The sequence below is a fragment of the Nicotiana tabacum genome, chromosome 6 (assembly GCF_000715075.1).
Source record: "Nicotiana tabacum cultivar K326 chromosome 6, ASM71507v2, whole genome shotgun sequence".
In the NCBI taxonomy this organism is placed as follows: domain Eukaryota; kingdom Viridiplantae; phylum Streptophyta; class Magnoliopsida; order Solanales; family Solanaceae; genus Nicotiana; species Nicotiana tabacum.
In genome coordinates, this window is record NC_134085.1 from 132,011,283 (window position 1) to 132,023,802 (window position 12,520).

Consider the following 12,520-nt stretch of genomic DNA (forward strand, 5'->3'; position numbering starts at 1 on the left):
TCGCCTACAACAACAGCTACCAGTCCAGCATTCAGATGGCTCCGTATGAGGCGTTGTATGGTAGGCGATGTCGGTCTCCAGTTGGATGGTTTGAGCATGGAGAGGCTCGATTATTGGGTACGGATCTGGTTCAGGAAGCCTTGGACAAGGTCAGGATTATTCAGGATAGACTTCGTACAGCTCAGTCCAGACAGAAGAGTTATGCAGACCGCAAGGTCAGAGATGTTGCTTTCATGGTTGGTGAGCGGGTATTGCTCTGTGTATCGCCTATGAAGGGCGTGATGAGGTTTGGGAAGAAGGGCAAGCTCAGCCCTAGGTTTATCGGTCCATTTGAGATTCTTGATCGTGTGGGAGAGGTGGCTTATAGACTTGCCTTGCCACCTAGCTTGTCAGTTGTGCATCCCGTGTTTCATGTATCCATGCTCCGGAAGTATCGCGGAGATCCATCGCACGTGTTAGATTTCAGCACTGTCCAATTGAACAAGGATCTGTCATATGAGGAGGAGCCGGCGGCTATTCTAGACCGGCAGGTTCGATAGTTGAGGTCGAAGAGTTTTCCTTCGGTGCGTGTTCAGTGGAGAGGTCAGCCTCCTGAGGCATCGACCTGGGAGTCCGAGTCCGATATGCGGAGCCGTTATCCTCATTTATTTCCCGACTCAGGTACTTCTTTCTTTTGTCCGTTCGAGGACGAACGGTTGTTTTAGAGGTGGAGAATGTGACGACCCAAGGGGTCATCACCGTAATTCTTCCTTGTTCCGTGCTCCCGAGGCCTTGAAAACCTCGCTTTTAGTTGCCTCGATTTGCATGCGCAGTTCAGGCGCGTAGCCGGAAAGTTTTTATGTTAGAATATGTGGATTTTGTGAAGACTTTGATGAATTTTGGTATTAATATGCATAATGTTGACTTCGGTCAACATTTTGAGTAAACGGACCCGGACCTGTGATTCGACGGTCCCGGAGGGTCCGTGGAAAATATGGGACTTGGGCGTGTGCCCGGAATCAAATTCCGAGGTCCCAAGCCCGAGAAATGAATTTTTGAAAGAAATTATTTTCTGAAATTTGATATGAAAATTTGAAATGAAAAGGAGTTAGAAAATATAGGTATCGGGCTCGTATTTTAGTTCTGACGCCCGGTACAAGTCTTAAATATGTGTTAAGCACTATATGTAAAGTTTGGCTAAAAACGGACGTCATATGACGTGTTTCGGACTTAAAATGGAGAATTTGGGTTATGAAAGTTGAAGAAATAAAATCATGTGTTTGAGGCTTGATCCTATGTATATGATGTTATTTTGGCGATTTGATCGCACGAGGAAGTCCGTAAGATGTTTTTAAGGTTGTGTGCATGTTTGGTTTGGAGCCCCGAGGGCTCGGGTGAGTTTTGAATGGGGCCCGGGAGGTCTTGGACTTAAGAAAATGCAGGTTCAGGTGTTGCAGACACCAGCGCGGCCGCGGTCATTTCCGCGCGGTCCGCGCTGGAGCCGCGATGCATTTTTGTGCGGTCAGCGTGGCTGAGTCTGAGGGCTAGGGTTTCAGGTTAACCAGCGCGGCCGCCCACCAAAACAGTGCGGTCCGCGCTGGAAGGGTTCAACTACAATAAATACAAATTTTATATAAAATTTATACAATATGACTTTATATCTGATGTATATACATAGTAAAAATAAATTTCATACAACTAATTATATAATATACAACTTATCTATAATTTTCATACATTATTTCTACTCAGTTATATACAACTACAATATCATACAACTTAAATATAATTTTTATACAATATTGTTTAACTTTCATACAATAGTTAAATAAAAAAAAATATATATAAACAACAGAATACAATTTTTCTACAATTTTACTACAATTTCGTAAATATAATGTATATCATGTTGAAATTCAGCCAAAATCAAGTCTAATCTTCACCAATACACCCTCAAACTTGAGATATAATCTGAAATTCAATAAAAATCAAGTCTAATCTTCACTAAAATAACCTCAAAATTTAGATATAAACTCCAAATCACATTTCCAATGGTTTGTAACAACACCCAATCCAAACAAATAATGATTTTCACATTCAAATTCAAAGCTTCAAACCTTTTTAATGGCTGTCAATGGTGGAATTACTGCTCTCTTTTCCTTTGCTCTACATTACTGAAATTAGGGATTGAGGGATAGAGAGAGACGTAAAGAGAATTTCTAGTTCTTTGCAATAACACCCAATTCAAATAAATAATATTTTTTGAAAATCCAAATTCGAATTCAAAGCTTCAAAGCTTTTTAATGATTGTCAATGGTGGAATCCTGGGTGAGTGCAAGATACGTGGGGAGGGGGGGGGGGATGTGGCAAGAAAAATGTGGGGGAGTGGAAGATACGTTAGAGTTATTTTAGGATACTAATTATTATCATTAATTCCCTTAAAATGTACATAAATGGTAATTGGGTATATAAAATGTAATTATAGTAAAACTTGAGTATGAAGGGTAAAATAGTTTCATATAGTGTATAGGAATGTAAAATTTCCATAATTATTTTCTCGGTGCGATGCTTTATAGTTGTACTATAACCCAAATCTATTTAATAATTTATTTTCCTTTTTACCGGAACATGCTTGCACTTTGAGACAGGCTATTGTTTTATCTTGACCAGATTATGACAAAAAGATGATTCATTTCTTCTTTTCCCTTATCCTCTTTATCTTGTGTTTTTTTCCTCCCTCTCCATCTTTTGTTTATTTTAAAATTCTAAATGAATTACCAAAAACATGAAAAGAACTTAATATCTCCTAAAATCATGTTCTATTGCAAGTTTGTTTCCCATCCTACTCTGCGGGTTTCATAACATAATCATCAATTATGGATCCGAACTTTTTTAAGTCTTAACATCTCGAGAATTGACAATAAAAAGTTTAACCTTTTAACAGAGCATATATTTTTCAGATCAATCACTATTCTTGTGACCAAACACTGATAAACAACCCAACCAGCACCAGTGAACTTTCCCAATGTAGAAGGATTTCCAGTAGAACACATATTGTAGAGCTTTCCTAATATAGAAGGATTTCCACTAGAACATATATTGTAGCTCATCTTCTTTAACTATGTGAAGACTATAAGCACATTTCTTGAAAAGATATTATATTACCATCGAAGCTTAAAATGAGAGATGTTAACTATTCCATTCCTCACAACTCTTCGATCACTCTGCTACCTTGCTTGAGAAATAGTTCACAAAAATGGAGTCGCTCTTTGTTTCTTAATGGCTGTGCAGATACAAGTATCCATCTGTGTAAATTGAGTCGAGTCTTTCTGGATCGAACAAGAAGCCTGGAAGTTGGTAGTAGAGTTTTTAATCAATAAGTTTCAATCCACTGGTTATTTGTTCATATAATAGCCATAGTAGGAAACCAATTGCAGTGTCTCTTAGCAAGTTTCCAAATATAGTAGTAGCCCGGCCAGAGAGGTCCTTTGAAGGTTTGTTCCCAGCTAGATCTCGAAAACGCAAGTTTCCTTGATCAGACACCAAAGAATATATAACTCCATTCATGTGGCCCTTCCCAATTATTCCTACCACTTGCTTACTCTTGTTCACTGCTTTACTCCTTTTCAGAGACCATGCAAGAAACTATAGTAACAATCACATGGAAAAACAGAAAAGACTGTCACTAGCTAGCAATTGGAAAAATAAAAAGAGTTTGACCTAAATATGGTTTAATGGATAAATCAATTAATTGGCACTTCTCAGTTCAATTTGATCTGAAAACCAGTGCCAGTTTTGCCAATGAAACGTAAAGAGGCATGTGTTCTCCCAATGAAACGTTTGCGTTTGTTCTAGGTTATCAGAGACATTTCAGGGAAGACCAACTAACCGTGTCACGTTCATGTAGGAGTGGCTGTAGAAGAGATGGATATGTAAAGCTTAGCTTCTCATACAGTTGAAAATTGCTATCATCAGAATTTGATTCCTGCAACAACATAGAAATTAATGATAATGGAATTTAAATCTATGAAGAGATAAGGTACAGAGCACCATGTCGGAAATAGAATGGCATTTCATGTATGTTACCAGCACAACTTTCCATCTAAAGAGAGCAGACAACTGGCAAAGCTCTTAAAAAAGACAAAGTGAAGTTTAAAAACAAAATGCTCTTGTCCCTTTTCATTTTGGCCGTTCAGGATGATGGTGACTGGAGAGTGGAGAGGGAGGAGTGTTCCTCCAGGCATCAATTTTTTGTTATTAATACTTAAAGAAATACGGACAAAAATCCATGTATAATAATGCCACTTAGGTTCTGCCAGCCAATTAATTTGCTAATCAAGGTTCTATACATGTAAAAAATAATGGTTGAAAAACTTGATAAGTAACAATCACGTTAGTATCCAGAGAAATCTCATAGAGATGGGGGGAAAACCTTTAATGCCTTCGTTGATAGTTCAGCAGATGAGGTAATTCCGCTAAAGACAGAGACCATCAAGTTCATCTTCTCATTCCACTTTAGCGAAGTCCATGCTCGTTCAAGCTGAACACAGAAGCAAATAAAAATAAACTTTCTAGCATTACAGGCAAGGCCAAATAGCACATCCCATAAGGACAGGCAGACGTAAGCATAGAGAAGACTAACTTCTCTTGCTTTACATATAAGACCATGTAGTACCATCCAGCTAATATATAAAAGAGAAGCCATATGAATCGTTGTTCCAACTTGCCCAAAAAAAAAAAAAAAATTACCACTTCACTAAATCCAAATTTAACCTAGGAAATGGAAATGTAAGTGCGGCATACAGTTATTTCTATTGGTCGATCCCCCAATACTATTTGAGCACCAATGTCCTCAGCAGCCTTTCGTGCAGCGCGGAACTACAAATAGAAACAGCAAACTTCATTAAAATTTTTGGAAATATCCTCCTTGTAATATGGAATATTTTCCCGAGAACTACCTCATCTCCAAAAGGACGATTAACACCTGAAGACATTTTTGAAGAGAAAAGCGCCAGCAAGACTCGTAACGCTAGAGCAGTTTGACCTCCTATCATAGGAAATAGGTTGATGAATCATATTCTGTAGGCATAGATAGCATACAAAGCAAAAGGTTAGAAATTACCCAAGTTTATGCTACGACCAACAGCACCAAAAAATCCAGTCCCACTCAAAGAAAACATGTTTGATTTTAAAGGCTGATTGAGATCATTATCCTCGGAAATGTACATGATGCCAGCCCTGAACTCTGCAACAGGTGAAGTTAAGCTATGTAGATAACCAGTTTACAATCACCCCTGATGTAAATTAATTGGAGGGACAAGAATGCACAATTATAGCTCATGAAAATTAACGATAGGCGCCCTCTAAATTGCAGCAATTCATAATGTGATTTATTGCACGAAATGATACCAGATATCTTTGACATCCCTCATTATTTCCCATGAGAGTAATTGAAATTATAGTAACACGAACAAGAATGTGGAAAAAAATGGACCTTGGACCTTCAACGCCAAAAGATAGCTTATGAGGTCAGGATTGCTCAGGATCATAGAACAACTCATCATGTCAACCAATGTGTGAGACTCAAAATCCCAGCACACCTAGTATTGAACATATGATGTGTGACAGCATAACATGGAATCCCAACATTGGTTAAATGAAAAATAGGAATGATTCTAGCTCTGATATCATTGGCATAGAACAGATATTGGGCCTAACTCAACCCTAAAACTAGCTCACGAGGTGAGGAGTGTCCAAGACTATAAAAGAGTCAACAACTCATTCCCTCAAACAACTAGGAAGACTCTCAATAGGACGACACATTAATCACAACTCACAATCAGTGGCTGAGCTACCTATTGGGAAGGGGTTTCAATTGAATCCTCTTCTTGAACAATTATATTGCATAATCAGGATAAAAATGATTTTTTTTGAGTATCTATACATTGTGGAATCCCCTTGACAAGTGGTAAATGTTGCATTCAAGCATTTTTGGAATTAATTCCTGGCTCCATCACTACTCACAAGCTACAACCAAAACAAACTAAACGCAATGTCAAGCAGCAAGAACATCAGGATAAAGCAGAGAGAAGAATTAAGGAACATAAATTTAGTACAGAGCTACTTGCCTGCTTCTGCAGAGCTCTACAACCACATTCTCAGGCCTAATAGCACGAATGACCCTTTCAACATCCACGGCCGATTCCAAAGAAAGATGGTTTGTTCCAATTAGCCAAATGGCTTCTGGTTCCACAAATTCGCTTCTCCATGTTGGAACAGGTCCATATTGGCTCTTCTTTATCAGAAACAGAGTTCCACTATCGGCCAAATCAAGCAATTCTGGATGACTTTCTTCAATAGCATCCCGAGAAGCGCTGAAAAATTCAGTCTTGAAGTCGAAGTTTGGGGGTGGTGGCTTTATGGCAACTCTGCATTGATGATATTTTATTCTGGGTTTCAAAGGCAAGGAGAAGAATTTAGAGTGAGGAGCCAAGATTGGGAAAGGAGAAAAGAGGATGCTCATTATCTCAGAGCGGGAGGAAGAAGAAGCTTCTTGTTGAGAGATGGAGAAAGAGGAAGCAGAGCTGAGAGATGATCATTGTGCGACGTGTGGCTCTGGGGTGACAACGTTGCAACTTTCATTCCTATGGTTTTGTTTCAGCCGCATTGCAAATATCTTTTGAGTTTAATTTTACACAACTTGACAAATAGGTCATCTTACCACTGTGTGTGGACCGTCACCACAAGTTATAAGCATAGAGGCCAAAACTAAAGGCTCTTGAATTGAAAAACAGATTTTAGTTTCTGAAAAATAATATCAAAATAAAACACTATCCGATTTCTGCTATTATTATTATTATTATTTATTACATACTCTTCCCATAATAATATATATATCTGTACTCACTAGCAAACATCGGAAAATGTAAGAAAATATTTTACATTTTCACAAAATATATTTATACACGGTCGAGATCGAGTGCCTTCGATCTAGACACTTGAGAGGTCGTCCGAAGTTCAAGTCCGGGTAAGATCAAGTTCGAGCTCGAGGGACCAGACCCGAGGTCGAAGGCGAAGCATGATGCATACCGAGGTTGGGTGTGCTCAACCTCGAAATAGTACCGTTATGGATTTGTACCAGAACGAGTTAGATTTTTGCCACGTCCTCAAAGTCATGACGCAAATCCCGGATATGATTGAACTATTTCGTACTAGGCAGTTCGATAGCTGTACCAAGAATATTCTTTACCGTAAATGGAAATATTCTTTATTTAGGGCTCCCCTATTATGTAAAGGGGACTCAATCATTTGTAAGACATCTGATCATCACTAAGAAAAGAATATACTCTCTACCTTTTTGCCTACTGTTCATCAGCATTGTCTTTTAGCTCCATTGTTCTTGCTTTATCTTTATTACTTAATTGTTCTTACTACCTTAAGCTACCTCGAGGTCACTGAGCTCGAGGTCATTGCTGCTAAGTAACATTGGTTTGGTTCACTTTTATCTTTCATTTCTACTACATATCTCCTGATTATTAATTGGTATTGAACTAAATCACATATCTTTAAAACCACTAATCAAATTTAATTGTTACTCGTATTCTTGAGGTAAACAGTTTGGCGCCCACCGTGGGGCTAAAGACAATAGTGATTATTTCTTTATTGATTTTCATTACACACGTTGTTTTTACACTTTTTCTTGGCAAAATTTTTTTGATTCTCAGGCTAAAATATGTCTAGCTCACAAAACACACCCATTCATGACAACGAAGGTCTTGGGAAAAAACAGCAACGCAGGAGTCGGTGTACCACCGATAAACCCAGGGGAAGTACCAAATGTGGAACCTGTTGATGTTAGTTCTCACATTGCTTTGAATGCAGCTCTAGGTGTGGACCTCGAAGGAGATATACAAAGGGAAGCCCAGCCTGGTGGCTAAAGAACACAAGGAATGGAAGAAGGACGAGCCAGCCTCCAAGTGATATTCGAGATGCTGCAAGCTTAGCAAATCATCATTGCTCAACTCCAAAGTTAGAATAGAACCCCGAACACAGCCGAACCAGTAAACACTCGGTGTGCTGAACCGGCACTAGAGAGGCCCGATGGAAGTGGCTCGGGGACTGACACCACAATTATGAAAATGCTCGAGGAACTGACTAAAAGGATCTAGTCAGAAGAAAATAAGATCGAAGACAATGATAAGAAGGTGAAAACTTATAACTCCCGGGTAGACCAGATACCGGGGCACCTCCAGATTTGAAAGGTCTAGACTCCAAAAAGTTCATAGTAAAACCTTTCCCCCCAAGTGCGGCTCCAATGCCCATTCCCAAGAAGTTTCACATGCCCGATATACCAAAATATAATGGGACAACCGACCCTAACGAGCACATAACTTCATACACTTGTGGGATTAAAAGAAATGACTTGAATGACAAGGAAATCGAGTCGGTGTTATTAAAGAAATTCGGGGAAACACTATCAAAGGGAGCCATGATTTGGTATCACAACTTAGCTCCTAACTCTATTGACTCATTTGCTATGTTGGCAGATGCCTTTGTGAAAGCACATGTTGGGGCCATAAAGGTGGCCACGAGAAAATCGGACGTCTTCAAAATAAAGCAAATGAACGATGAGATGCTAAGGGAGTTCGTGTCCCGGTTTTAGATGGAAAGAATGAAATTACCACCGGTCTCCGATGACTGGGCAGTACAGGCCGTTATACAGGGTCTAAATGAAAGGAGCTTGATCGCCTCTCAACAATTGAAGCAGAACTTGATCGAATATCCAGCCGTGACATGGTCAAATGTGGACAATCGTTACCAGTCAAAGATCAGGGTCTAGGACGACCAGCTGGAAGCTCCCTCGGGTTTAGTTCATCCTAGCAGATTCGCAGCCAAGCCGCCGAGGGACACGGATCGGGAATCGAGATTCTACAAAGAATGGTACTAGCCATATGTTGAATGAAGAAACAACGGTCCGAGTCGTAACCCTCCTCAAAATGATTAGAGAAATGATCGAGGTCAAAGTTTTTGGGGACTCATGAGTAAGAGCGGGTTCGATAAACATACCGACCTCGTAGAGGCTCCCCAATTATCAGAATACAGTTTCAGCATACATGCATCGGGGATTGTCTTAGCTATCGGGAGAATCAAAGACACCAAATGGTTCAAGCTGATACAGACTGATCCTTCTCAAAGGAACCCGAATTTGATGTGCACGTATCATGGCACACATGGTCATCAAAAAGAAAATTGTAGACAGCTGAGGGAAGAAGTGGCTCGTTTGTTCAACGAGGGCTACCTTCGAGAATTCCTAAGTGATTGGGCTAAGAATCACCTCCGAGAAAGAGATACAAGGAAAAATGAGCAAGAAGAACCACAACACGTAATCCACATGATCATTGGTGGAGTTGATGTCCCCCAACGAACTGTATTCAAACACACCAAGGTGTCAATTACAAGAGAAAAATGGACTCGGAGCTATATGCCCGAGGATGTCTTATCATTTCATGACGGGAAAGCAGAAGGCATATCTCGGCCTCACAACGACGCCCTGGTAATCTCTATCCTTTTTAAATAAAATTCAAATTAAACATGATTTAGTCGATCCAGGTAGCTCAATAAACATAATCAGATCGAGGGTCGTGGAACAACTCGGCCTGCAAGATCAGATCGTACATGCATCCCAGACCATGAATGGCTTTAACATGGCAAGCGAAACAACAAAGGGAGAAATTATCCTGCCAGTTAATGTAGCCAGGACCATACAAGATACGAAGTTCTATGTCATCGAGGGTGATATGAGGTATAACGCGCTCCTCGGGAGACCATGGATACACAACATGAGGGTAGTGCCTTCAACTCTTCACCAGATGATGAAGTTCCCGACAGAGAAAGGAATGAAAACAGTCTACAAAGAGAAATATGCTGCAAAGGAGATGTTTGCAATCGAGGAGGTGGTACCGATACCAGAGCCTTCAACCTCGGAGAAATCGAACGACAGGGGTACACAGGCGGCCAAATAGCAATTACCACCTCTAGCCCCGATGTAATCGGAACAACAGGTAATCGAAGACGAAGATGGGGATTCCCTTACTCCCCAAACCTTTGTCATTCCCGAAGAGTCCGATGCTACCAAATCAACTATCGAGGAGCTGGAGCTGGGCATTTTGATCAAATACATGCCCGAGAAAAAGGTATACCTGGGTATGGGATTGACTCCCGAACTCAAGAAAAACCTCATTCAATTTCTTATCGATAATATGGATTGCGTTGCTTAATCCCATTTAGATATGACAGGGATTCCACCGGAGATCACCACGTATTGGATAAGCACCGATCCCAAGTTCAAACCGGTAAAGCAAAAAAGGAGGCCTCGGTCCGAGGTAAAGCACGCTTTCATAAAGGACGAGGTAACCAAACTCCTTAAAATAGGATCTATTGGGGAAGTAAAGTACCCCGAGTGGCTAGCCAACATAGTTGTATCCCCTAAAAAAGGAAACAAACTTAGAATGTGCGTAGATTAAAAGGACTTGAACAAAGCATGTCCGAAAGATTCATTCCCACTACCCAACATCGATCGTATGATCGATGTCACGGACGGCCACGAGATCCTAACTTTTCTCGATGCCTACTCCGGGTATAATCAGATTCAGGTGAACCCGGGGACCAGGAAAAAACTTCGTTTATTACAAAATTTGGGACTTATTGTTATAATGTAATGCCCTTCGGGGCTAAAAAATGCAGGAGCTACTTACCAACGCCTAGTTAACAAAATGTTTGAAGGAAAAATAGGTAAAACAATGGAAGTTTACATTGAGGATATGTTGGTTAAGTCCCTGCGCGCAGAGGACCATTTGAATTATTTGCAGGAAACGTTGAAAATTTTGATAAAATACAACATGAAGCTTAACTCGAAAAAATGTGCCTTTAGAGTCGGCTCGGGTAAGTTCATCGGCTTCATGGTGTTGAATAGGGGCATTGAAATTAACCCCGATAAGATCAAGGCCATCGAGGACATCACAATCGCGGATAGTGTGAAGAACGTGTAAAGGTTAATAGGTCTAATAGCTGCTCTGGGTCGATTCATCTCAAGGTCATCAGATCAGACTCACCAGTTCTTTTTCTTGCTCAAAAAGAAAAAGGATTACGTATGGACCTCAGAATGTCAACAAGCCTTAGAAGAATTGAAGTGATATCTGTCAAGACCACCTTTGCTTCACACCCCGAAGGTAGATGAAAAACTTTATCTATACTTAGCAATGTCCGAGATAGCGGTAAGTGGGGTACTAGTTTGAGAAGATCAAGGTATGCAATTTTCTATTTATTACATAAGTCAAACTCTAGGAGATGCTGAAACTAGGTACCTTCACTTAGAAAAATTAGCACTTGCATTGATAAGCGCATCTCGAAAGTTAAAACTATATTTTCAGTGCCACCCTATATGTGTACTAACCACCTACCCCCTTCGAAATGTTTTGCATAGCTCGAGCTATCGGGCAGATTGGCCAAATGGGCCGTCGAACTTAGCGGGTACGATACTGAATATCAACCCTGAACGGCCATCAAGTCTCAAATCCTAGTTGACTTCGTGGCCGATTTTACGCCAACCCTCGTGCCCGAAGTGGAGAAAGAACTCCTGCTAAGCTCGGGTATGACGGCGAGGGTATGGACCTTTTTCACAGATGCGCCTCAAATGTGAAGGGGTCCAGGCTCGACATTGTTTTAAAGCTGCCCACAAGTGATACCATTAGGCAATCTATCAAAACTCTTAGATTAACTAACAACGAGGCCAAGTATGAGGCCATGATTGCAGGTCTCAAGCTAGCCAAAAGCTTGGGAGCAGAAGTCATCGAAGCCAAGTGTGATTCTATGTTGGTGGTAAATCAGGTAAAAAACATTTCGAGGTTTGAGAGGATAGGATGTAGCGGTACCTAGATAAGCTACAGGTAACTTTGCACCGCTTCAAGGAGTGGTCTCTAGATCACGTACCCCGAGAACAAAATAGTGAGGCTGATGCACTTGCTAATATGGGATCTTCGGTTTAAGAATACGACATCGTCCCGGGGACTGTCGTTCAACTATCAAAGTCTATGGTTGAAGAGGGTCATGACGAGATAAATTCGACAAGTTTAATGTGGGACTAGAGAAATAAATATACCGACTATTTGAAGAATGGAAAACTTCCATCAGACCACAAAGAATCGAGGGCCATGTGAGCCAAGGTTGTTAGGTTTGTATTAGACAAAAATGGAACATTGTACCGAAGAACATTCGATGGACCATTGGCGGTGTGCTTGGGGCCAGGGGACACCGATTATGTTCTACAAGAAATCCACGAAGGCACTTGTGGGAACCATTTTGGTGTCGAATCTTTGGTCCGCAAAATTATCAGAGCAGGATACTACTGGTACAGCATAGAAAAAAATACTAAGGAATTTGTCAAAAAATGTGATAAGTATCAACGATTTGTACCGATGATCCATCAGCACTGAGAACAACTTATCCCCGTGGCCTTTTATGAAATGGGGAATGGATATAGTTG

The 12,520-nt window shown here is 40.5% G+C and overlaps 1 protein-coding gene across 1 annotated transcript; it reads right to left on the reverse strand.

The window, feature by feature from the left end:
• Positions 1 to 3,036: 3,036 nt before the first annotated feature.
• LOC107814502 (uncharacterized) lies at positions 3,037 to 6,658 on the reverse strand. The gene is made up of 7 exons (XM_016639934.2): positions 6,108 to 6,658; positions 5,102 to 5,217; positions 4,938 to 5,026; positions 4,783 to 4,857; positions 4,412 to 4,519; positions 3,869 to 3,964; positions 3,037 to 3,624 (listed from the first exon to the last, which is right to left on the reverse strand). The coding sequence occupies exons 1-7, from the start codon at positions 6,500 to 6,502 to the stop codon at positions 3,349 to 3,351; spliced, it is 1,155 nt and encodes a 384-aa protein (XP_016495420.2). The 5' UTR covers positions 6,503 to 6,658; the 3' UTR covers positions 3,037 to 3,348.
• Positions 6,659 to 12,520: the final 5,862 nt, after the last annotated feature.

Bases quoted from the DNA above. Each gene is read 5' to 3' on its own strand.
- LOC107814502 (XM_016639934.2), bottom strand. From the start codon at position 6,502: ATGAGCATCCTCTTTTCTCCTTTCCCAATCTTGGCTCCTCACTCTAAA. The intron at 4,858-4,937 runs GTAGTTCTCGGG...TTCTATTTGTAG, and splicing joins ATCGTCCTTTTGGAGATGAG to TTCCGCGCTGCACGAAAGGC. The intron at 3,625-3,868 runs GTTAGTTGGTCT...TTGTTACTATAG, and splicing joins TCCTACATGAACGTGACACG to TTTCTTGCATGGTCTCTGAA.